The sequence below is a fragment of the Saccopteryx bilineata genome, chromosome 2 (genome assembly GCF_036850765.1).
Source record: "Saccopteryx bilineata isolate mSacBil1 chromosome 2, mSacBil1_pri_phased_curated, whole genome shotgun sequence".
NCBI lineage: Eukaryota > Metazoa > Chordata > Mammalia > Chiroptera > Emballonuridae > Saccopteryx > Saccopteryx bilineata.
The window spans coordinates 37,162,870-37,189,210 of NC_089491.1; the positions used below are offsets into that span (position 1 = coordinate 37,162,870).

At 39.9% G+C, this 26,341-nt stretch overlaps 2 protein-coding genes across 13 annotated transcripts in view; both read left to right on the forward strand.

Moving 5' to 3' along the window:
* Positions 1-26,341, forward strand: part of RNF38 (ring finger protein 38) — a 153,474-nt gene that overhangs the window by 94,449 nt on the left and 32,684 nt on the right. The window contains exons 1-3 of one of the 12 annotated variants that reach the window (XM_066256769.1): positions 4,979-5,050; positions 14,255-14,302; positions 24,907-25,100. The exons of 1 other annotated variant lie outside the window; for it this stretch is intronic. In XM_066256769.1, the coding sequence (XP_066112866.1) occupies positions 24,994-25,100 (107 nt within the window). In that variant the 5' untranslated portion in view covers positions 4,979-5,050; positions 14,255-14,302; positions 24,907-24,993. Of the gene's footprint in view, positions 1-4,935; positions 5,051-5,209; positions 5,572-5,785; positions 5,986-14,254; positions 14,405-24,906; positions 25,101-26,341 lie in introns of those variants that run through there. 10 more of the 12 variants (XM_066256767.1, XM_066256765.1, XM_066256763.1 and 7 more) reach the window with 10 other exon arrangements.
* The window catches only part of GNE (glucosamine (UDP-N-acetyl)-2-epimerase/N-acetylmannosamine kinase), a 153,758-nt gene continuing 134,544 nt past the window's right edge, over positions 7,128-26,341 (forward strand). The window contains exon 1 of the mRNA XM_066256755.1: positions 7,128-7,146. The gene's annotated coding sequence lies outside the window, so the exon portion shown is untranslated. The remainder of the gene's footprint in view (positions 7,147-26,341) is intronic.

The following is a 26,341-nucleotide window of genomic DNA, read 5'->3' on the forward strand; positions in this document are numbered from 1 at the left end:
GGTGGAGCTGGGCGCTTCTCCTATGTGCCCTGGCCGGGGATTGTACCTGGGACTCCTGCACGCCAGGCCGACGCTCTACCACTGAGCCAACCAGCCAGGGCCTCTACCAAACATTTAAAGAGAGCATAACACTAATCTTTTTTTTTATTATTATTCATTTTAGAGAGGAGAGGGAGAGACAGAGAGGAGAGACAGAGAGAGAGAAGGGGGGAGGAGCTGGAAGCATCAACTCCCATATGTGCTTTGACCAGGCAAGCCCAGGGTTTCAAACCGGCGACCTCAGCATTTCCAGGTCGACGCTTTATCCACTGCGCCACCACAGGTCAGGCCATAACACTAATCTTATAGAAACTCTTCTAGAAAATAGAAAAAGAGAGTACACTCCCTGATTTCATTTTTTGAGGCTAGCATAATCTTTTTTTTTTCTTTTCTTTTCTTTACACAGACAGAGTCAGAGAGAGGGATAGATAGGGACAGACAGACAGGAACGGAGAGAGATGAGAAGCATCAATCATTAGTTTTTCATAGCGACACCTTAGTTGTTCATCGATTGCTTTCTCATATGTGCCTTGACTGGGAGGCCACAGCAGACCAAGTAACCCCTTGCTTGAGCCAGCGACCTTGGGTCCAAGCTGGTGAGCTTTTTGCTCAAGCCAGATGAGCCTGTGCTCAAGCTGGCGACCTTGGGGTCTCGAACCTGAGTCCTCTGCATCCCAGTCCGACGCTCTAACCATTGCGCTACCTCCTAGTCAGGTGAGGCTAGCATAATCTTTGTAACAAAACTTGACATTCCAAAAATGTAAATAATAGCTTATCTCACTAAAGAAGACAGATGTAAAAATCCTAAACAAAATATCAAATATTGGTAAACCAAATCCAACAATAATAAAAAGAGTAATGTAGTAAGACATGATTTTATTAGAAATGTAAAGTTGGCTTAACATTGAAAAACTAATTAGTGTAATTCACACATTAACAGAAAAATCATAATTAGCTCATAGGTACAAAAAATTGGATAAAATTAAACATACATATATGATAAATTCAACAAAGTAGAAATAAAAGAGAACTCTCTTACTTTGCTGAAGAGATCTACAAAAACCTACTGCAAACACACTTAAATATGAAATGTTGAAAGTTTTCCAGTTTTGAAGTAAGACAGAAATGCCTGCTCTCACTGTATCTATTTAGCACTGTACCAGAGGTCCTAGCCAGTGCTAAGCCAAGATTAAAAAAAAAAAAAAAGAGGAAAATATGTTAGAAATAAAGAAATTTAAGTCACTTTCTGCTGACAGGATTGTACGCATAGAAAATGCAAAAGAATTAAGATAAGCTATTAGAATTAGTAATTATATATAAAACCTAGAATAAACCTAAGAACAAAAATGTGCAAGACCTCTTCAGAAAACTGTGAAGCATTATGGAATAAAGTAACTCAAACAGTATAAAAATGCATCTTGCTCACAGATTGAAGATTCAATATTGTAAAGATATCAGCACCCCTAAACTCATTTCTAGATCCAATGCAGCCCTATCAGAACCTCAGCTGTTATTGACATATATTAAAATGGTAGGACACTGGGTTAGACAACCCCAGTGACCAGACATATTTGAAAGAACTTCAGTATTTTTCTGTTTGATAAGTACTGTATTGGTATACAGATTTCCTCCACTGTCTTAAAGTAGAGCATTCCTTTATGAAACATTTCATAAGTAGAAATGACGTTAAGTGAAGAAGCAGTTAATTATCTTAGTACATATCATGCTAACAAACGCACAAAACAAACCAAGACAAAGCACAGATGCTCACCGATAAAGTTCAGAGCAATGGCAGCTTGCTGCTAAGATACTAAGTGCAGCTACCTGGGAAGAAGCTTGGGGTGCCACTCTTGCTGCTCAGATGTGCATTTCTTCAATAATGATTCACAGCAAAACAAATGCTGAACCCTATTTTTTGCTAAATACTCTTCAGATTCCTTTTGGTTAGTGAAAACAGGCACTAATGTAGGTCCTTTGTAAAACTGAAGTGGTTTAAAGCAGGCTTCCAAGAAGTGGAGGATAACTGTATTTTTATTTTAGAAGTGAGAGGACTTAATGGCTTGGGTATCTCAGGAAGAAGTTTTTAGTAGTCATTCCCAGTTTTCATGTATGTTGTGAAAACCAATTTTGAAGGCCAGTCTTAGAGTCAGAATTCTCAAGAAGTTCTTTTCACAAGGAACTATTCCTTCAAGTTCTGTAGTGTCCCTAGCCACATGTGGCTATTTAAACTGGTCCTCGTCAATTCATTAGTTGCATTAGCCTCATTTTCAGTAGCCGTATATAGCTTTTTGTTGTTGTTGTTACAGAGAGGGACAGATAGGAAGGAAGAGGTATGAGAAGCATCAAGTCTTCGTTGAGGCATACGTTAGCTGTTCATTGGTTGCTTTTTCATATGTTTCTTCAGAGGTTACAGCAGAGTGAGTGACCCCTTGCTCAAGCCAGCAACCTTTGGGCTCCAGCCAGTGACCATGTGTGCCTCACAGAAGGGGATTTAGATAAGCTGAAGGGTGAGGAATACTGGAGGGCTATAGTAGATTTTTGCTGCTGAGATTCAGTACCTCAAGGAATATGACTCTTATGATTGGACAACACTCAAATGGTAATTTCTGTACCCTTTTCCCCGTGTCATCATATAGCCCATATCCAAGTACACAAGAAAAGCTGTTTCAGGGTGGTATTGGGTAAGGAAGCTTGTGTAGGTGAGATTCTGGAAGAACTGTAATTCTTGGTCAGTCCACAGCAGTAGAGGGAGATTTGTGAGGAACTTAGATATTAAAAATGGATTGTATTGGATACATCTAAAGGTTGTGGCTGGGATTTATGAAGTGAAAAATAAAAATGTAAAAAGTTGGAGATAATGGTCTCTAAATTGGCTCCTTTGTTAGCAGAGAGGGCGTTGGGGGAAGAATCAACTATGCAACTGGGCTACATAATAATGGTGGTTGGGGTTGAGAGAGGGTTGTGTTCATAGGAGCTGCTATCTCATTCTAGCTTTTCTTTGTCTCGAAATTATAAAAGCCTGTGATGTTATTGTTGGCACTTTGATTCAGCAGTTGCTAAGCATTTGCTGTTGTGTGCTTCTGGCTGTAGGCTCAAACCTTGGAGTTAACAGAGTCAAAACAGAATCCCAGAGCTGAGTCTGATATGGGAGACAAATATATACAAATAATTACTATATAGTGTTATTAATACATAGAGGTTCAGAGCATCCTGGAACATCATTGTAGTTTGATTCCCTAATTATTTTACCAGAATCAACTGAGACCTAAACCAGGAGAGAGACTGGTTTAAGTAACGCCAGAACTAGAACCAGGTTTTTCTTTTTTCTCCTGATTGGACCCCTGTAAAGTATGATCATCTTTGAAAACATCATCAAATTCCTGTCTACTTAAAGCCCACTTCTTCTATAATGCCTTGACAGCCTTCTTTTCATTGGATACCACTTACATATTTATTTATTGTACTTTTTTTTACAGAGTGAGTCAGAAAGAGGGATAGACAGACAGGAACGGAGAGAGATGAGAAGCATCAATTATTAGTTTTTCATTGCGCGTTGCAACACCTTAGTTGTTCATTGATTGCTTTCTCATATGTGCCTTGACCATGGGCCTTCAGCAGACCGAGTAACCCCTTGCTGGAGCCAGCGACCTTGGGTCCAAGCTGGTGAGCTTTTGCTCAAACCAGATGAGTCCACGCTCAAGCTGGCGACCTTGGGGTCTCGAACCTGGGTCCTCTGCATCCCAGTCCGACGCTCTATTCACTGTGCCACCGCCTGGTTAGGCTATTTATTGTACTTTTTATGGGAAGGTCTCACATCCTTTTTTAGATCTTTAACATGATCAGGTCACCAAGATGGCTTCAGTCTTTCTATCTGATTTCTCATCCTCAGCATGGTCTAAATAACTCACTTTTTCTTTCTTTTTTTTTAGTTAAGTGAAAAGAGGGGAGGCAGAGAGACTCCCACATGCGCCCCTACGGGGATCCACAGCAAGTTCCCTAGGGCAGATGGCTCTGACCATCTGGGGCGCTGCTTGGTTGCTTGGCAACTGAGCTGTTTTAGAGCTTGAGGGGAGGCCAGGGAGACATCCTCAGTGTCTGGGGCCAACTTGCTCCAGTGGAACCATGACTGTTGGAGGAGAGGAGATATAGAGAGGGAAGGGTGGAGAAGCAGATGGTCACTACTTTTGTGTGCCCAGACTGGAAATTGAACCCGGGACATCCACATGCTGTGCTGACACTCTACCAATCGTCCAGGGTCTTTAAATACGAGTTTTTAAATTAGCCTTACAGTCGGACAAGTTGGGTTTGAACCTGCTTGCTCCATTGTAAGACACCTAGCCTCTACATCAGGGGTCCCCAAACTACTGCCCGCAGCCACATCTGGCCCCGAGGCCATTTATCCGCCCCCACCGCAGGTCTGGAAGGGGCACCTTTCATTGATGGTCAGTTAGAGGAGCATAGTTCCCATTGAAATACTGGTCAGTTTGTTGATTTAAATTTACTTGTTCTTTATTTTAAATACTGTATTTGTTCCCGTTTTGTTTTTTTTACTTTAAAATATGTGCTGTGTGCATAGGGATTTGTTCATAGTGTTTTTTTTTATAGTCTGGCCCTTCAACGGTCTAAGGGACAGTGAACTGGCCCCCTGTGTAAAAAGTTTGGGGACCCCTGCAAAATTCCTCAGGTCACATGAATACATGTGAATTTGAGTGAGATCTGTTAGTGTTTGCTGAGTTTTGAATTTGGGAGGCATGGACCAATAGCAACAATTTAGAGGGTACGAATTGGGCGTCTGGGCACGGGAGGCGGGCCAGGGCGGGGCTGCGCAGGGGCACAGTGCGTTGGTCTTTGTTGCCGGAACTAGTTGAGTTGCTCGCCAGTATGTGTGCAGCCCCGCCCCACCCCCCTCCCTCACGCGTGGTGGAAACAAAGCGGGCTCTGCGTGGTACTGTGCGGAGAGGTAAAGAGATAGAGCGTTTGTCGGTCTGGCTCTTCACTCTAGGCACGCCAGGTACGCTTGGTTTGTTCCGAAAAGGGGGCGGGGCAGGGACGCTCCAGAACTAAAAAATGGAAGGGCCGGTGCTGGCGCATCTTGCAGCCTAGCGGGGAGGGGCGTTGTCTGCGCACGCAGTGGAGAGCAGTGCGCAGGCGCACATCGCTCTTCGAGCCGGGTCCTCGAGCACAGTGGCGGGGTGCAGTGGGGCGGGGTCCCTCGTTCAACGGAGTAGGGCATGCGGCAGCTGGGGCGGTTAGGGCGCGGGGACTGAGAGCATGGAGCCCTCGAGGCTTTAGCCGACTGTGGCAGTTCTGGGCGTGCAGCCTTCGTCTCCTGGTGCGCCCGTGTGATGGTACTGGGAAGAAGGAAGCGCCGTGACAGCGCCTCAGTCAGAGCCCAGGTTCCAGGGGTGAGGAGGCCCGGGGACGAGGGATCTGGCGAGTTGGCTGCTGGCTGGGTGAGCGGTCACAATAGAAAGCGGTGGGCCAGTGAGGAGCCGCGGGAGCAGCTCCGCAGGGCGGACCCTTCCCTCCCAGGTACTGGTAGCTGCAGCGGTTGGTTCCTGCGTGAGGGCGGGGCAGGCCGAGCCGCAGACCCAAAGGCCGCTGGAAGGCTGAGGGGTTGTGGCCAGCGGCAGGGTGGGGGTGTGGTTGTCCGGTGTTCGGTGGGGCGTGGCCCTGCAGCCCGGTGCTCTTTGTTTCCCGGGAAGTGGCGAGGAGGAGCGGGCACAGCCAGCGGAAGCGCCGGCCAGCTGCCGCCTGGCAGATGGCCTCGATCTCTGGTTCCCTCCCGTTTTGCCAAGGCGCAGGTGAAATGATGTCACCCGCGAGAACGCGGAACCAGTCGAAAGGGTCCTCTCTCACGTCCTTCTGCCTCCACAGATTTCTGGACAGGCTGTGTTTTGTTCTTAGGATGAAAGTTCTTCCTTTCAGGGCTGAAGAATGAGAGAGGTTGGTTTCGAACGGAAGTTTTTCAAATTATTGAGGGCTAAATAATAGTTTTCATTTCTGTCTATAGGACTGCAAAAATTATGTGTACTGTTAGTAACACGGGTATGCTAATTCTTACATCATAAGTAGAAACACGAATACTTAACATGTAATTATCGCAAACATATGAATTGCACTTTTTTCCTTAATGAGACGCACTTAATTTATGAATATTTAAGTATATGTCTTTTTTTAATCCTACTTAGCCTTAATTGCAGTATATTTAATACATTTACCACAAAATTATTTTACATAGCAAGCAGCCGTGGTAAACTAAATTTAAATCCAGTCACACGGTTATTATGAAATCAAAACAGGATGGAGGGGCTGTTGTAATCAAGGTTAAATTGTTACTGTTTTTGGAGAACAACACATCTAATAGAAATCGGATTTCTATAGAAGGAACAATAAAAGAACAAGTATAGGTATCACATCAGTTGCAGTAAAGCTGGGACATACCTTACAATCAGAAGATGAAAGTAATAACTAGGTTTTTAAGTGGAAAAAACCCACTCTACGTTCCTCTTTCTCCAGTTTTTTGTGGCTTATATATTTACTGGCCTAATACATTTTACTTTTGAAAACCTATTAAGCCTTAAATGTTTTATAAGTGTTCAATTTTAAGTTGACTTCTACCATTTTCTGTAATGTGTGGCCTTTTAGAAGCTGTAGTTGAATCAGTTTTGCTACATACAGATTTGCCATGTGGGCCTCAGGCCCTCATCTGTAAAGTTTGAGTTGGATTTAAATGATTTTTGTGGTTTCTCTACCTTTGATATCTTTTGTGATTCTAGAAGGTAGTTTGTGTTTTCTATACTTGTTGAAGTTTATGTACCCATCTGTTTTTATAGCTAAATTAAGTTGGCAGATGTTAATCTGAGTAAATATTGAGAATTTACTTGAGCAGCCTGATTTTTTTTTAAATTTTTAAATTTATTTATTTACTTTTATTTATTCAGTTTTAGAGAGGAGAGAGAGACAGAGAGAGAGGAGAGACAGAGAGAAGGGGGGAGGAGCTGGAAGCATCAACTCCCATATGTGCCTTGACCAGGCAAGCCCAGGGTTTCGAACCGGCGACCTCAGCATTTCCAGGTCGACGTTTTATCCACTGCACCACCACAGGTCAGGCGAGCAGCCTGATTTTTGATGAAGGGTGGACAGAGGATTCATACAGCTGAGTCTGTTAGCATCATAATGTATAGTTCCATTGTCTCTCTGCCAACATCTTTGGATCAGGCTTATAGTTACATTTTATTTGTGCTCATTTTTTATTTTTCCAAGGCTCTGGGTTGGAAGCATAGATGAAATCTTTGGACAAAAATCTCTGAAATGATTGATTGGCATAGAAAGATTATTGGTCAAGATGATCTTTGTCTTCTATTTCCAGTCTATTCCATCTATATCTCTCTGTTTGTGCTGCCCAGTATTAGGTTACCACTATTTTGTAATTCATTTTGCTGGAAAGGTAGTTCTTGATTAGTCTCATGATTTGTTCTGTAGTGTCTGGGTCTCCTTAACTGGTTTTCTGGTTGTGTTCCTATTAATCACCTCTGTTCATTTTCACTTCTGTTCTACTTTGGTTAACTCATGACTTTGCTTTATTTGCGTGCACAGGTTGTAAACACACATTTGAAATGAACCCTATAGTTCTAGTTCATTCAGCAAATGTTAAATACCTAGTATGATGTTGTCTGTCTGGAGATCAAATATTTGAATTCTGTATAGTAAATTAGTGAGAAAATTGAGCAAATCGATGAAGAGGGGCCATGCATACAGTCTCATCCCCTTTCCCCCATTCATATTCTTTCATGTTTCTTTTTAAGGTTTAAAAAACTTCTAAGGATAAAAAACTTTTATCTTCTCCCTTCTATTTGTACACCTTACCTCTAATCCCCTCTGTTAGAGGGCCCAGTTGTCTTCTATTTTAGTTCCTGTTGAATTTCCTCACTAGACTGAATCCTTTTGAGCATAAGGACTATTTCTTTTTTTCCCATTGTTTTCACAGTATCTAGCACATGGAAGACATGAAATAAATATTTGAATTGAATTTAATAAGAATTATAAAGAGCTCAGTCACACTTAATTTTTTTTTTTTTTTTTAACAGAGACAGAGAGAGAGGGATAGGTAGGGACAGACAGTCGGGAACGGAGAGAGATAAGCATCAATCATCAGTTTTTCGTTGTGGCACCTTAGTTGTTGTTCATTGATTGCTTTCTCATATGTGCCTTGACTGTGGGGCTACAGCAGACCGAGTAACCCCTTGCTCAAGCCAGCAACCTTGGGTCCAAGCTGGTGAGCTTTTTGCTCAAACCAGATGAGCCCGTGCTCAAGCTGGCGACCTTGGGGTCTCAAATCTGGGTCCTCTGCATCGTAGTTCGACACTCTATCCACTGTGCCACCGCCTGGTTAGGCCATCTTTTCAGCTACACACAAAAATAACTTTTGTATTGATTTGGACTGGTCATGGTCTGGATGTTTTCCAATCCATGTAATTTTTTTTATTTTTATAAATAGCTAGAGAGAGTTGGGAAGGGAGAGAGATGAGAGACATCAACTCACAGTTGCAGCATAATTCTTAGAGCTAAATCTAGAAGAGCTATTTTAGAGCAATCTTCTTAGAGGTTACCAGCCTGAGTAAAATGATATTAGACACACTTCCTTGAGAGGAGAATAATCTTTCTGGATTGTGGAAGGGGGGAGCAAAGAATCAATTTATTAAAACAATGCGTAACTCTTACTTTTCCTAACTTTTATGTCCATCTTCTCTATACATGTAATAGAGACTTCCTTAGTTGCATGTGCTTCCCTCCTCCTCCTCTTCCCATTAATTTATGGGGCTGTGGGGTGGGGGAAAGCATAGAGCGGAGCCTTTTGTCTCATTTCACCAACCTGGGCTCTGCTCTGCTTCCAGAAGATAAGGGCCCTTATCTCAAGAATGGGAATAGTAGTTTGTTTTGAAAAATAATTGCCCCCATACTGGACAGTAACGACAGTAGGTAGTACCAGTTCTTGAATGATTTAATGACTGCATAATAGTCCATCAAGCACAGATACCATAATCTTACTTAGCAAATACATACTTGTCAAACATTTAGGTTACTACGTTTGCCTTTTAAATTGTTGCTATTAATGTGCTGTGAACAACTTTTACATATAGATTTTCCCATATTTTGTAGTATAACATGAGAATTTATCAAAGGAAAGATTACTGATTCAAACTTTTAAATTGTTAATAAATCTACCTCATTACTTTCCAGGTGATTAACATTTGCCATCATGGAAGCAGTGAGACTATTTGGAATTTTAGGCAATTTGGATTTGACCTCTTCATTTGTAGGTACCTAGACTTGGACCTACAGGAATAAGGGACTTGGAGTCAATACTAAGCACCTGATTCCTCATCTTTTGTTTTGTTTTTTCTTCTGTTAGGCTTTGAGTACTGCTAACCAGGTGTTATTATAGCAAGTATCAGTGAATGATTATTTCTCTTTTTCTGGAGAGTAATATGGCTATTTTGGAGAAAGCTGTTTGGGCCTTTGAGCAATTTATTTTGTAGAAAGCACATTACTTAATACTGGTCTAGATGTTACATACCTGCACATCTTGTGCCTCACCTTTATAAGAAAAATGTAAATGAATGAAGGAAGCTATAACCGGGCGCTATTTTGGAGGAATCATGTTGTGGCATAATATCTGGACCTAAGTCATATGTTATATATAGCACAGTAAGTGGTAATAATTACTATTCTCTTTAAGATAAAGGTTAAATTCTTGATTATATTGTTACCAAGACAAGGAAAGGTCTCAATAAACCAAAGATGTCCTAAAAGAGTAATGTGTTAGTGTTCAAAAAGTTAAAGTGTTTTTGTATAACTAGTTTTGTGAAACTGCTTTTTTCTGTTATCTGGGTGGATTAGTCATACAATTATATGTAAATAAACATTTAAAATGAGAAATTTGTGAGGTTTAATTCCATCTCAGGATGTTCTCTTGGCATAATTTTTTAAATGTAAATTGCATTCTTAGAGAAGACTGAAGTTACCATGTCTTTGTAATGTTTAACAGTTGCCATGTTAGAGAAAAATAGAATTGTATCAATTTTCAGATACAGTATAACCTCAGTAATTTCAACTGAGGGAGATTTAGGGCAGTAGTGGAAATTTATGCAGGAACGAAGGAAACGTATTTTAAAATATTTTATAGCTTTAAGCCAGGTGAAATAACTGTTAGTTACTAATCCAACTATATTATTAAGAAGAACGTTATTTAAAATTTTTTTAAACTATTTTAGTTTAGTGGGCTCAGTATGAAATTTAGAGGCAATAGGGTAGACTTTAAATTATGGCTCTGGTATTTATGATATGTGTGGCTTTAAGCAAGTCAGTTAACCCTGACTTGCAATGTGTAGATCAGAGAGACCAGTCCAGTTCCTGGCATGAAGTTAGTTGTTACAAGACTGAAATTTTGTTTTTGTTTTTATTCTTTTCCAAGTGAGAAGAAGGGAGATAGACTCCCGCATGCACGGTGACCAGGATCCACCCAGCAACCCCTGTCTGGGGTGGGTTCTCTGCCCATCTAGGGCCATGCTCACAACCAAGCTATTTTTAGTGCCTGAGGCAGAGAGGCTCAATGTATCCTTAGTGCCCAGGGCTGATGCATTCAAACCAATCAAGCCATAGCTGTGGAAGTGTAAGGGGTGGAAGGGTGGAGAAGCAAATGGTCGCTTTTCCTGTGTGCCCTGACTGGGAATTGAACCTGGGACATCCGCACGTCAGGCCAATGTTCTATCACTGAGCAACCAGCCAGGGCCTAGATTGAGATTTTAAAAACTGCTGTAGTGCTTAAAAATGGCTTATTTCATATTTTTCATAATCAAATTAATATAGCTAAAATTCTGGAAAAGAAACTTTCCTTTGTGTGGTACAATTTTTATTTTATACAAGGTGGTGCAAAAGTAGGTTTATACTATAGTTGTGAGTATGTGAAAGTTTATTCTTGTGTACAAATAACTGTAAACCTACTTTTGCCCCACCTGGTGTGTGTGTACACACACATACATATGTACATATATGCACATTCATATACCTGTACCTCCTGTACACACACAGTGTTTTTCATTTTTATTGTGTAATAAATTACCGAAAATTTAGTAGCGTACAACAGAAATCTGTTATCTTAAGTTTCCATGGGTGAGGAGGCCTGGTATGGTTTGACCGAATCTCTTTAGGAAAGGCTCTGTTCTTTTGAGAGCTTTCTTTGATTAAGTCAGTCCTACCCAGGCTAATCTCCCCTTTGTGATTAATTTAAACCAGCCGACTTGGAATTTTAATTAATCTGAAAATTCACAGAGGTGAAGGTTTTTATATAATTTAGGCCATGTGATTTAACCTACTCATGGGGGGGGGAATTCACTGTATTTACAGTCCTACCCATACACCAGGGAGGGAGGGATTATGCAGATGTACACCAGAGATGGGAATCTTGGAGGCCATCTTAGAGTTTTAACTATGTCTCCCACCCCCACGATGATTGTGTGTGATTTTATCTTACCCAGTGGGGACTTCTGGTTTTGATCAATCCATCTATCATTTTTGTCTCAGATCTGTACTAACTACAGGAATTGAATATGGCTTTCCTCCATTGTATTGTTTGTCTTCCCTTTTTAGACAAAGCTTCTGACCAAAGGAATTGCTAGTAGGAGAGGAATATATTTCAAAATTATAACTGGCCATAGGGGTCAGGGTTTGCCAGTTTCTTAAGTTTTCAAAGGAACAAAGAATTAAGGAGAGGAAACCTGATCTGATTCTGTTTTCCCAGCTAGGTACTTGTACAAGCAGTTTGTAAGAGTGCTAGTCATACAAACTGCTTTAGGCAGATGACTTATTAAAAAGCTCTTCAGAGATGCTGTGTAAATTATAAGCTGAAGAAGATTGCAAAAAGAATATGAATCTGACATAAAGGAACAGTCTGTTTTAAGAAAGGAGATTAAAGCACTCCTTAGATTGAGTATTCAGGAATTTGAAGTACACTTTTTCCTATGAAATTTTTTCTTATTCTTACCCTCAAACCCAAGACTCCTAATTCTATTCTGATTTTCCCCCTGTGTTATGGTATAGTTGGCTATTTGCATCATTTTTTTAAACTAGAATAAGCTTTTTGAGGACAGGATACATGTTTTATCTTCCTTTTTTTTTTTTTTTTTTTTTTTGTTTTTTTTTTTTGTTTTTTTTTTTTTTTTTTGTATTTTTCTGAAGCTGGAAACGGGGAGAGACAGTCAGACTCCCGCATGCGCCTGACCGGAATCCACCCGGCAGGCCACCAGGGGCGGGACGCTCTGCCCACCAGGGGGCGATGCTCTGCCCCAACCAGAGCCACTCTAGCGCCTGGGGCAGAGGCCAAAGAGCCATCCTCAGCACCCGGGCCATCTTTGCTCCAATGGAGCCTTGGCTGCGGGAGGGGAAGAGAGAGACAGAGAGGAAGGAGGGGGGGTGGAGAAGCAAATGGGCGCTTCTCCTATGTGCCCTGGCCAGGAATCGAACCTGGGTCCCCCGCACGCCAGGCCGACGCTCTACCGCTGAGCCAACCGGCCAGGGCGTTTTATATTCCTTTTAATATAACTTTCTGGGAGGCAGTCAATAAATAGTCCTTTATTCAGCAATTCATACTTTATCACAGTAGTAAAGGATATTAGCACATTCATGTTTGTGGGGCAGAAATGAGCTTTAAGCTCATGTTCAAAACATTTTGTGTAACAGTACTAGTGAATTCTAAAGTTACTGCCCCCAATTGTTTTGCTTTTATTCCTAGGAAGATCTTTGGAAGTAATTCTATTTTTACCAACAGTATAATTATCTGTTTACTAGGCTCATAGCAAACCAAAAACAAAAATTTGCAAAGGGGGAAAAATTAAAAAGGGGCTAAGGAAGTTCATTATAGCAGGATTAATAATTATAGCATGCCACTTCATGATCTGTTTCTGTCTTGCTCTATGGCTTCTTCCGTACTGACCAGCCATTCTGAACATTTTGCAGTTTCTTGCCAGTTACCCCTACTAGCACCCGTACCTACTATTATAGAAAGATGATACTCTTTATATTGTACAGTGATTGCTTTTATTTTTTTTAATAACAGACACTTCTTTGTTTTTTGTTTCTTTTTAAAAAATTTCTTTTGAGAGACAGAAGTGGGGATGAGGGGAGAGAAGCTTTAACTCGTTAAACTTAGTTGTTTTTTAGTTGTGCAGTCATTGGTTGCTTCTTGTACATGCCCTGACTGGGGATGGAACTTGTGACCATGGTGTGCCTGAACAGTGCTTTATCCACTGAGCCATCTGGCTAAGGCCAATACATATACTTCTTGAAAGTAGGAAACCAATGCTTTTCTTACTGGTTGAGTGCCTGTCACAGAATAGACACTTACATAAAGGAACGAATAAGTCATTGAAGCTCTAAAAACAAGACAGCCTTAAAAGTACATGGTATTCAGTGTGGGAACAGGCAGGTCCACAAACCCTCAACCCCAGTTCATAGGATATTGGAACAGGTGATGCTCATGGTGTTATGATTTAAAATGCTACAGATTAAGTATATGTACTTACATATGAGTTTAGGGGATTAACCTGCAATCAAGTCATGAATTTAAAACATGCAGTCTTTTACTTTGGGGTTTATGATCTGGTCTTTTATTTCTTAGGAAAGTTGCTAGGTCTCTGTTGAAGAGGTGAGATCACCATGGTCTTGTTTTTCATGCCTATGATCTCTGTAGAAGTTTTGCCACAAATGTTCTGAATTTTTTTGTCTTTTGCACAGTCTTTTGGAATGTTAACTAAAATATGAAATGAGATTATTAGTTTAGGTGGACACATCTTTCAAGTACATAAGATATGTAATTTTTATTGCAGGTTTATTTTAGCATGAAGTCTTATCTGTGTTCTTTAGGATTTCAGATTTCATACCAGTAGGAAAGATATCAATAGAAATTACATGGGAAAATAGGAAGGAGTTTGTGTTGTTGAGCAGTGCTTCTTTCCTTAGAGTTTTTATAAGAGAGCTCCATTGCCAAAGGCAGTCTTTGCCATCTGTTTTGATGTTTAAAATTAATTTTAAATTTCTTTCCAGTCTCTGCTAAATCAAATACATAAAAAAATCCAGACTGTCCTTCATAGGCATGATTCTCCACATTGGTGCTGCTAGCCATGAACTATCCTTTTCTTCTCCCTCTTTTTCCCAGATATCTCCCGGGGCCAATTCAGCACCTCTGCCTGGCCATCCTAACAAGGTGATTTGTGAAAGGGTGAGACTTCAGAGCCTGTTCCCTCTCCTCCCAACTGATCAGAACACTACCGTTCAAGAGGATGCTCACTTCAAAGCTTTCTTCCAGGTTCTTATATATTTACCCTTTCCCTACATAGGGCTGAAAGTCACAAATAACATTCTAGGTTGTTTCTAGGAAGGCTTGAAACAAAATTTTCAATATCTTCCTTCTTCTTTTCTGTTGTATGTGGAAATAAAAGTATTCTTCTTAGAGGACTTCTTTCAGCCTGCTTTTCTGGATAATGTTTGTCTTCTCTTGAGCTGCTGTTTATTTTTTGACCACTTAATATTCTTGGTTTTTGATCTTTTGTTATAATCACTTGTCCTAATAGGCCAAGTTCTGTAGGAAAGTGAAAAAATATTACCGAATATGTGAAATTGTATAGGAAAGAGAAACTGGAAGCATGTAAGATTTTTTTAAAGCTGTCACTCCTTATAATTGCTTAGTACTCAGAGTTAAGTAGTAATGCATATTTCAGAGAGAAAACATGGTTACTTATCTTCAGTGACTTTTGATACCTGTGGGTAAAAATGTGATTTAAAATTTTGCTACATATTAAATGAAAATGAGATGTGAATAGATTGAAATCATCATTACATTATAAACAAGGTTACTAGGATATATTCACATAAATCATTACTAAACTTTCAATTCATTAATCTATAATAGCACAGAGGAAACTCAGTTACGTACAGAATTGCTTCTTGGGATGCTAGGGTTTTGCCCACATTATGTATTTGTACATGTATAGATAAACATGAGGTACTAAGAGTTTCTAATCAGTGCTGTAACTTTTAGATAGAGCCAGCTCATTTTTTGTTTGTGTGGGAGGGGCAGGTTGCAGTTTGGGACTAGTTTTGAAAGAAGAATGCTTGTGACACATTAAATTGGACATGTGGAATTGTAAGGGATTCAAGATTCTTCTGGTATTCCTTGTAATTTGCTCTGGATTCTCAGTTTTGCATGTATTTATATTATCATCTTTTGTTTTTAACCCTCAAATTAATCACAGGTGGATTTTTAGATGAAGAAACAGGCTTGGAAAAGCACACTTAGATGCCCAATTATGTATGTAGTTACTGGTAGAGCAGAGACTCAAACCTAACTTTTCCTGTTTCTTATCTACTGTATCTGCCTACTTGCTGCTTTGGATATAAAAAGTGCAGTAAGAGACATAATTGTCTATATTGAATTTACTATCTTATTGAATATCATTTTTGATGTAGCATTAACCTGTAATACCTTGATATTTAGTAGTAGAACAATATAGCTGAAGAAAAATTTATTGTACTTAGTACCTTCTCTGCTGCCACCAATAAACAGTTATTTGATGTTTTCTGTGTTCTTTATACTGTGAGTCTTCAGGCTTTAACTCAACATTAGCTTAAAACTCAAAGAACTGCCAAAAGCAATAGATTTAAACCCATGTTTTAAAAATAAAGCAAAGGATTTAGAGCCAGTTCTATTTGGATGTAACAAAAAGGTGAAAGGAATTGTTTTTATTTATAGTTCTAATTTAATTTGTATCTTACTTTTCTCTAACTTTAGAACAAGGCCCTCAATATACTTTGCCCCCAAAAGGAGAGTAGAGATTTTTTTTTTTGCCTATTTACTGCCCTCTCAGTGTTCTGATGAAACAGAGTAAATCTTTTTCACATCCCCTTTGAGATATTGTTGAATACTTTCAATTAATTGATACCAAAATTAGGTGTGATTTCTTAGTTCTTGATTATGCTTCTCATCCTTATAAAAACTTCATTGTCACATTAAAAAGAGAACCTACCCAGCCATTTCCTGTCCTCAGAAAGCTATTCCATCAATGTATTCATGTTTTCTTACTCTGGCTTTTCCCTAAAGTTCCTGCTCTACCAACTCTTTCTACTTTCCCTTCCCTTTGGAATACTTCACTTTAAACAGACTCACTTGGCTCTTCCATTTTTCTTTTTCAAAGCACCTATTTCCTTATCTTAGCTGAAATTAGTATCTTTTCTGAGGACATCCTTCTTCTGCAACATTCTCTAAGGGTAAAGAAATTACTAGCCCTGGTTAGATATAGCTCAGTTGGTTAAAGAGCATCGTCTCAAAGTACAGAGGTTACCAGTTCCGTCTCTGGTTAGAGCACGTACAGGAATGGGTTGATGTTCCTGTCTCTCTCTCCCTTCCTCTCAAGCTAAAATTAATAAATAAAAATTAAAAAAAAAATTACTGATTTTTCCCACTTTAAGCGTGGTATTGGGTATGTGGGATCGTCAGAGAAGAAAAGGAAAGCGCTGATATTTTCCTGGACCCATGTTTCTACCCACCAGTTTTTAAACAATAGCTCATCTTGTTTTTGATGTCTTTTTGTCATCTTTACTATGTTTCAATTTTGTCACAGTTCTTGTTTATTAAAGACTTTCACTTGCTTTATATTGTATTACTCCTCAATATCTTTCCAATTTTGCATGCATTTTTAATTTTTAAAATTATGAAATATTTTCTTTATGCAAGCTACAAAGTTTATGGCAGACACATGTATAATTTAAAGGAAAAAACCACTGTCCAGTTTAGAATGCACCAGTATTTTTGAAGCCAATACAACAAGAATCCATAAAACAGTAGTGTCCTTAACATGTTCACCAAGTCCAAGTTGGCCCCAACACCATTCCAAATCCCTACGAATGCAACCCAACCCCAGTTCAGTCTGTTAGGAGCTATCACAAGGAGCAGGAGTCCAGAAAAAGTCCACATCCAGGAACAGTCCGCATAGAATTGGAATTGTTGTCACAATTCTATACTTTGCAGCTCACGTCCAAGTCCCAATGACCACTGCTTCTAGCTGGTAATGATTCAGGTAGACTGGAAAAGCCATCTGCAGCATGTGTGGAGATGGAGCCTCTGTTCTTCTCTGCCTGGAGAGATGAGACCAGGGTGCTTTTCCCTGGAGCTCTGCGACTGTGGTGTGGTAAAGAGAACCTTGGGATACACTAAGCTGGGTGACAAAGGTAAATTCACAATAGAAGTTAGCAAAAGGGGGGGGGAGAGAGCTCTAAATTAGGAGTAGGTCCCAGCCTGAAATATGAGTGGGGCATTGAGGTAGGAGGAATAAAGGAAACACTTTATATTAAACAAAGCAGCAGAAAATAGGACTGTCAACACCCACAACAGAGATCTTTTGAAGGAAGAATAAAAAACCTGACTATTCAGGCAAGACATAGTTAAGTGGCCTTTGTGCAAATGAGATCAGTTTACCTGCTTCTTGGAAGAAATACCCTAGGCTCGTCCAAAGTGTTGTAGATGGGGCCGACGGCCCTGGGCACCTTCAGCCTTCAGTGGCAAACCCCAGCCATTCTGGGCAAGGTTAGGTCATAGATGGCTGGAGCAGGGCTGGAAGAGACTGAACCCTCCCTTAGAGGAGCGAGGGGGGAGCCTACCTTCCAGTGTCCCTTTTTCCTCACAGCAAAGGCATGTAAGTCTGGCAGGCTTTAGCTCAATGACCTTCCTTTTCACTATTGAAGCAGGACCCAGATGGAATCCTATGAGACCCCTTTGGGACGTTGGAGCCTTTAAGGGCGTATCCTAAAAGCTGGTAGTTCACCTGATCTCTATTGGGCTTTTTCTGCCTCTTGGTGCCTTAAAAGCCATACTCAGAAGATCTCGCTGAGGAGTTTGAGGATCCCCATCGCCTATAAACCTTTTCTGTATATCTGGAGCTATTTGGAAAAAGACAAAACAGTGTTACTAGCTGGATCAAATAAAAGAAGGTAGAAGTTCGCAGGAGAAAAAAATTTGGCATCTCCTGTTCGTCAGCATTCAAAAGAAATTTTAAAAATTTTAAGTAAAAAGCATGATATGGTAGACCTGTAGGAGTTCCAGGATATGACTCCCCCCTTTTAAATTTTTTTAAATTGACCTTAAAATATTTGCTGGGTATGCTTTAATAAGATTTCTTACTTTAATTGTAAGAAATAACCATAATTCGAAAGGTTTGACAAAATACAGTAAATGCTTTTGCTACATATGCAGGAACATTGTCAGTTTTAACCAGTTTAGGAAATCCAATAATAGAAAACTGCATACAGACAATGAGCTATAACCTGCTTAGCAGCCTCTCCTGTTCTGGCAGAGGTTACTATGTATATAAATCCAGAATAAGTATCCACAGTAACGTGGACATAGGGCTGTTTGCCAAATGAAAGTATATGAGTAACCTCCATTTGCCAAAGTTGTCCTGATAGGAGTCCTTGAGGGTTAACTCCAAATAGAGGGACAGATTGTAGTGTAGGACACCTTGGACAGGATTTACCAATCTGCCGTGCTGCTTCCTGAGAAAGTTGAAGCTGTTTACACAGGGCTGCAGCATTCTGGTGATGAGTAGTATGAGACTGAATTGTTCGATCTGTCATGGTTGCTCCAAATAATTTTCTTTTGGGTAGCTTGATCAACAAGGGCATTCCCTTGTGCTAAAGCTCCAGGGAGCATGTAGTAAGCTCAAGTATGTCCTATAAAACATGGAGCTTTATGTTGACATACAAGTCTTTGAAGAAGGAGGAACTGCTGAACCAGTTCATCCGCAGTTGTCCCTAAGACAGCAGTCTTTATAGTGGAAACAATCATAAGTAAATATTTGCTGTCTATATAGATTAAAGGAGGAATATGGCAAATGCTGAAAAGCTATGATAATGGCATATAATTCTAGTCTTTGAGCTGATTTTAAGTTGACTGTTTCAATATAAAGTTGTCCATTGATTTGCAAAAGCAATTTGCCATTTAGTGGAAGTTTCCCAGAGCCATTGTTGTTGATCCTTTGAAAAAAAGGAACAACAATAACTTTGAGGCTCAAAACCTATAAGCTGTAAGGGTCGCCTATGCCCCTTGATAATCAAGGAGGCGACAAGATCAAAATATGGAAGTGTATTCCATGGGCTATTAGATGGTTCAATGTGCCCAAGCTGTAGCTGCTCTTGTACCAATCGAGCAGCTGCCCTAAGTTTCTCCTGAGAAAGGGGCCATTGGTCTTCCCATACAGGATTATCTGATTTCCAAGTAATTGGGTCTGCACAATGCATTATTGGGGTAGCAGGAGCTACCAAGGCCCCTATGCTAAATTTTGATATCCTAATCCACACCTTCTGGTATTGGGTGCCATTTCTATGGGGGTGAGAATTCCTCGCTGTTCTTTCCCTAGTCCTTTAGTGGGCAGAAAATCCCCGGTCAAGCATCTGAGTACTGACTAAACCATTAGGACTGACAAGCAACACTCCCGTATTTTTCAAAGCATCTCTACCTCACAAATTAACTGGCCATCCAGGGAGCACATAAGGCTTAAAAAATCCAGAATGACCTTCTTAATCTTCCCAATATAAAAAACTAGAACTTTGTTGAGGGGATTTATTCTGCCCTATACCTTGTAATTCTGTGGCTGCTGCATGAGTGGGCCAAGGAGGAGGCCAAAGTAGCTTAGCAATAACAGATACATCAGCTCCAGTATCTAAAAGTCCTTTAAATTTATGCCCTTGTATTGTTAGTTCCACTTCAGGGCATTCCTGACCTATTTTTTTTTAATCCAATTGGCAAAATCAGAGGAGCCAAATCACCAATTTTCTTGGGGCCCCTTTTGCAGGATGTGGCCTGAGAAGCAGAATTAGCATCCTTATATTATTCTTCTAACTGCCTGAATTAGCCCTGAAACAAATTCTTTTTTTATTATTATTAATTTTAATGGGTGACATTGATAAATCAGGGTACGTATGTTCAGAGAAAACAGCTCTAGGTTATTTTGACATTTGCTTATGCTGCATTCCCATCACCCAAAGTCCAGTTGTCTTCCGTCACCTTCTAACTGGTTTTCTTTGTGCCCCTCCCCTCCCCCCCACCCTGTAACCCCCACACTCTTGTCCATGTCTCTGAGTCTAATTTTTATGTCCCACCTATGTATGGAATCATATAGTTCTTAGTTTTTTCTGATTTACTTATTTCACTCAGTATAATGTTATCAAGGTTCATCCATGTTGTTGTAAATGATCCCGTGTCATCATTTCTTATGGCTGAGTAGTATTCCATAGTATATATGTACTAAAGCTTTTTAATCCACTTGTCCTCTGACGGACACTTGGGCTGTTTCCAGATCTTCGCTATTGTGAACAGTGCTGCCATAAACATGGGGGTGCATTTCTTCCTTTCAAACAGTGCTGTGGTGTTCTTGGGGAATATTCCTAACAGTGGGATAGCTGAGTCAAAAGGCAGTTCGATTTTTAATTTTTTGAGGAATCTCCATACTGTTTTCCACAGTGGCTGCACCATTCTGCATTCCCACCAGTAGTGCAGGAGGGTTCCCTTTTCTCCACATCCTCGCCAGCACTTATTCTGTGCTGTTTTGTTGATGAGCGCCATTCTGACTGGTGTGAGGTGATATCTCATTGTGGTTTTAATTTGCATTTTTCTAATGATTAGTGATGCTGAGCATTTTTTCATATGCCTAATTGGCCATCTATATGTCCTCTTTGGAGAAGTGTCTATTCATTTCTTTTGCCCATTTTTGGATTGGATTGTTTGTCTTCCTGGTATTAAGTTTTACAAGTTCTTTATAAATTTTGGTTATTAACCCCTTATCAGACACATTGTCAAATATATTCTCCCATTGTGTAGTTTGTCTTTTTATTCTGTTCTTATTGTCTTTAGCTGTGCAGAAGCTTTTTAGTTTGATACAGTCCCATTTGTTTATCCTTTTATTTCACTTGCCTGTGGAGACAAATTGGCAAATATATTGCTGCGAGAAATGTCAGAGAGTTTACTGCCTGTGTTTTCTTCTAAGATGCTTATGGTTTCATAGCTTACATTTATGTCTTTTATCCATTTGAGTTGATTTTTGTGAATGGTGTAAGTTGGTGGTCTAGTTTCATTTTTTTGCAGGTAGCTATCCAATTTTCCCAACACCATTTGTTGAAGAGGCTGTCTTTACTCCAATGTATGCTCTTACCTCCTTTGTCAAATATCAGTTGTCCATAAAGGTGTGGGTTTATTTCTGGGTTCTCAGTTCTGTTCCACTGATCTATATGCCTGTTCTTATGCCAGTACCAGGCTGTTTTGAGTACAATGACCTTATAGTATATAACTTGATATTCGGAAGTGTGATACCTCCCACTTTATTCTTCCTTTTCAAGATTGCTGAGGCTATTCGTGTTCCTTGGTTCTATATAAATTTTTGGAATATATGTTCTATATCTTTGAAGTAAGTCATTGGTATTTTAATCGGTATTGCATTGAATTTATAAATTGCTTTGGGTAATATAGACATTTTAATGATGTTTATTCTTCCTAACCATGAGCACGGTATATGCTTCCACTTGTTTGTATCTTCTCTGATTTCCAAGTACAAGTCTTTAATCTCCCTGGTTAAATTTATTCCTAGATACTTTATTTTTTTGGTTGCAATGGTAAAGGGAATTGATTCCTTAATTTCTCTTTCTGACAGTTCATTGTTAGTGTATAAAAATGCCTCTGATTTCTGAGTATTAATTTTATATCCTGCCACCTTGCTGAATTCATTTATCAGGTCTAGTAGTTTTTTGACTGCGACTTTAGGGTTTTCTATATACAATATCATATCATCTGCAAATAACGATAGTTTTACTTCTTTTCCAATTTGGATGCCTTTTATTTCTTTTTCTTGTCTGATTGCTGTGGCTAGGACTTCCAGAACTATGTTGAATAAGAGTGGTGAAAGGAGGCACCTCTGCCTTGTTCCTGATCTTAAGGGGATTGCTTTTAATTTTTGCCCATTGAGTATGATGTTGGCTGTGGGTTTGTCATAGATAGCCTTTATCATGTTGAGGTATGTTCCCTGTATTCCCACTTTGCTGAGAGTTTTGATAATGAATGGGTGCTGGATTTTATCAAATGCTTTCTCTGCATCTTTGTTCCTAGGATTCAGGACCCTCCCCTCTCTGCTAAACTCACTTCCTGTCACCGAGTCTCTCCCGGCTGCCGTTTGCTCCGGGGAGCTGGGCAGCCCTCTCCGCATTTCCGCTTTTCCTACCAGTCTTTTTTTTTTTGGTATTTTTCTGAAGCTGGAAACGGGGAGAGACAGACAGACTCCCGCATGTGCCTGACCGGAATCCACCCGGCACGCCCACCAGGGACGGCGCTCTGCCCCTCCAGGGCATCGCTCTGCCGCGACCAGAGCCACTCTAGTGCCTGGGGCAGAGGCCAAGGAGCCATCCCCAGCGCCTGGGCTATCTTTGCTACAATGGAGCCTTGGCTGCGGGAGGGGAAGAGAGAGACAGAGAGGAAGGGGGGATGGAGAAGCAAATGGGTGCTTCTCCTATGTGCCCTGGCCGGGAATCGAACCTGGGTCCCCCGCACACCAGGCCGACACTCTACCGCTGAGCCAACCTGCCAGGGCCTTTTCCTACCAGTCTTGGTGCGGCTTCTTCAGTGTTCCTTGGTTGAAGAGTCCTCTTAGTTACTCCAAAGTTGGTTTTTCTAGATGATAGTTCTTAAAATTAGTTTGTAATCCACTTTGGTTCTGGGAGGTGGGAGTTGGTACGTCCACCTACTCTATTGCCATCTTGTCTTCTCCTTCCCTTTTGTTTTAATCAAAATATCTAAATTTTATCATTATTTCATATTTTCTTTAAGTTTTAGGATTATCAGAACATAACTGATTTTCTTACTAAAATCAGAGGGTAAAACCAAGAACACTTTAATAGCACTATTAAATGTAGGGAGAAAAGTTAAGTGTCAAAAGTTATAAAAAAGCATTTATTTGTATATAGTTCTTAAAACTTATTTTAGTTAATATGACAAATTTGAAATAACATTTTTAAATATAGAAGGAAAATTATGTTTTTGGAATACCTATGTTAAAATACTTGATATGGGCTGACCAGGCAGTGGCACAGTGGATAGATCGTCAGACTGGGATGTGGAGGACCCAGGTTCTAGACCCCGAGGTTGCCAGCATGGGCTCATCTGGTTTGAGCAAAAGCTCAGCAGCTTGGACCCAAGGTTGTTGACTCAAGCAAGGGTTTACTCGGTCTGCTGAAGGCCCACGGTCAAGGCACATACGAGAAAGCAATCAATGAACAGCTAAGGTGTTGCAACGAAAAACTGATGATTGATGCTTCTCATCTCTCTCCATTCCTGTCTGTTTCTATCTATCCCTCTCTCTATGTCTCTGTAAAAAAACAACAACAACAAAAAAAACTTGGAATGATCAAAAATAACCATTTAGTAGTTTGCTTCTTTTCTATCAGTTTAGTCAGTTGTTGTGTTTTATGTTATCTCTTAAAATCTAATGTAGTATGTAGCACCATATATGCTTCAGCTAATATTCTAACATGATTTTAGTGATAGCAGTGGGTACCAGTTATTTTATAGTCAAAAGTGCTATGATACCCAAATAATTAGAACTTGCAGGAGTAGATTGGAGATAGGAGAGGTTCTCTTAGGAAGCACATAGCCCTCATCGGACTTTCAGTTAAGCTTGTAATTTTCACAGTTTTGTTGAGGCTCAAGTGGGATATTGAGTTTGGGAACTCCTGGAGAGTTAATTCAATTACGTGAATACGAATTATATAGCTAGTAAGCAGTGCTCTAACCTTTGAAAGGTTGAGATTATGTGCCGGTATGTAACATATGTAAGTTTTGAATTATCCATCATATCCATGATCTACCTGAAACTTCATGTCTTTCCGAAAATGCTGTGACATTCATTCTAGTTGAGAAGTGATGATCTAGATCAGCAATTTTTCAACTTTTTTCATCTCATGGCACACATAAATTACTAAAATTCTGCAGCACACCAACATATACCAACATATATATTTTTTTGTTAGCTCAGCAAAAAATATAATACATAATTTTGATTCTTTCACACTGGACAGCTGTTGTTGTGTTGGCTGTTGTCATTTTTTAATTTGACAGTCTAAGGGAAAAAGGTTCAGTGTCCCTGCCTGAATGTTTTAAAAATTCTTGCAGCACACAACTGTGCCCTCTTGACCAGTGGTTGAATATTGCTGATCGAGATCAGTTGACTATTTCTTTTTGTTTTATATAAATTTTATTTTATCCTGGCAACTTTTATTAAAGAAATTAAATGAAATGGCCTTAACAGAAATAAGGATGCAGGGGACTGTGGTTTTGAATCAATAAGGGCTACTTAAATTGTACTCCCCCTCCTAAATTGATCTCTCAGCTAAGAATTGGTTCCTAAAAGAGCAACTGTTAATTGGTGGGAGAACAAAGAGGAATTTCTCAGTTGAATGAGGGTTTTAAAGAGATGGTCAAGTACCATTGATTGCTATTGCCCTGTTCTATATACCTTGTATGTTGTTACCTGTTGAATTTTATGATGATTTGTAAGAAACAGTTTATTCTTTATTTGATATTTACTGTACATTTCCCTCCTTCCTCCGCCGCCCCTCCCAGCATCATTTTCTTTAAAGTTATTTAATTTCAGTTAATAGCATATTTCCCCCCTTCTTTACACTTGAGGGTAAATATATTTAAACACCTGTGCATAAACAGTAATGTAAAATCTTTTAAAAATTTCTTACTCAGTTGACTGATTTTTGTTGCATTGGCAGAGTGAAGATAGTCCAAGTCCCAAGAGACAGCGCCTCTCTCATTCAGTCTTTGATTATACATCAGCATCACCAGCTCCCTCACCACCAATGCGACCATGGGAGATGACATCAAATAGGCAGCCCCCTTCAGTTCGACCAAGTCAACATCATTTCTCAGGGGAACGATGCAATACACCTGCACGCAATAGAAGAAGGTTCGTTCATTACAATTTATTTCTTAAATATTCTTCCATTGGTGGATTTGTGAGTTTTTTTTTTCCTGTAAGCATTTTATAAGCATATCAACACATTTGTACTTTTACACTTAAACATGAAAAACATTTTTACAAAATTAGACTGCTATGTTAGATCTAAAGGCAGTTGGGCAAGTGATTATGTTTCTTATCAAAGTGTGGAATCTGTAGTATGAAGAGTGATTGAGGTTTAATTCAACTCTTAGTGGTCTCTCTTTCATTGCACTTGGCCTTTGCCTTTCCTTCCTCGGGGAATCCATTTCTTTCTGAGCTTCTTTGGTTGTTGTCTAGGGTCATACATTTATTCTTCCATGAAAGTAGTGCATCTTTAGCGTGAGACAACTGTCTGCATGTCCAGGTTGTTTATAGTCTAAGAAATATTGTTAATCTTGTGTTAGGAAAGTTTTATAGATGGAATGTTTGTGTCTCCTCAAAATATGTTGAAGCCTTAACCCCCAGTGTGGCTATATTCAGAAATGGTGCCTCTGAGGAAGTAATTAAAGTTGCATGAGATACAAGGATGAGACCTTGATCCAAGAGGATTAATGTCCTTATAAGAAGAGACATCAGTGAATTTACTGGGTTGGGCATGTGAGGACACAGTGAGAAGGTAGCCCTTTGCAAACCAGGAAGAGAGCTCTTGTCAGAAACTAACTGTGCTGGCTGGCACCTTGTTGATCTTGGGCTTTTAGTCTTCAGAACTATGAGAAAATAAATTTCTGTTGTGTTTATACCTCCTAGTCTGTGATATTTTGTTAATGGCAGCCCTGGGAAACAATACTGAAGGGGTCTTGCCTGACCAGGCAGTGACACAGTGGATGGAACATCAGCCTGGGACACTGAGGAACTCAGGTTTGAAACCTTGAGGTTCCTACTTGAGCTTTGGCTCATCTGGCTTGAGTGCAGGCTCACCAGCTTGAGCGCAGGATTATTGGTTTGAGCAAGGGGTCACTGGCTTGGCTGGAATCAAGGCACATTATGAGAAAACAGTCAATGAACAACTAAAGTGTTGTGATTTAATGCTTCTCATCTCTCTCCCTTCCTGTGTGTCTCCCCCTCTCCCTCTCTCTCCTTAAAAAGAAATACTGAGAGAGTCTTAAAAGCACCATTTTTTGTTCCAAATGAGACAGAATAAACCTGTTTCTGAGCTATATTCTATTGAAACACTAAGCCTTTTACATTATCTGGTGGGTGCATTATTA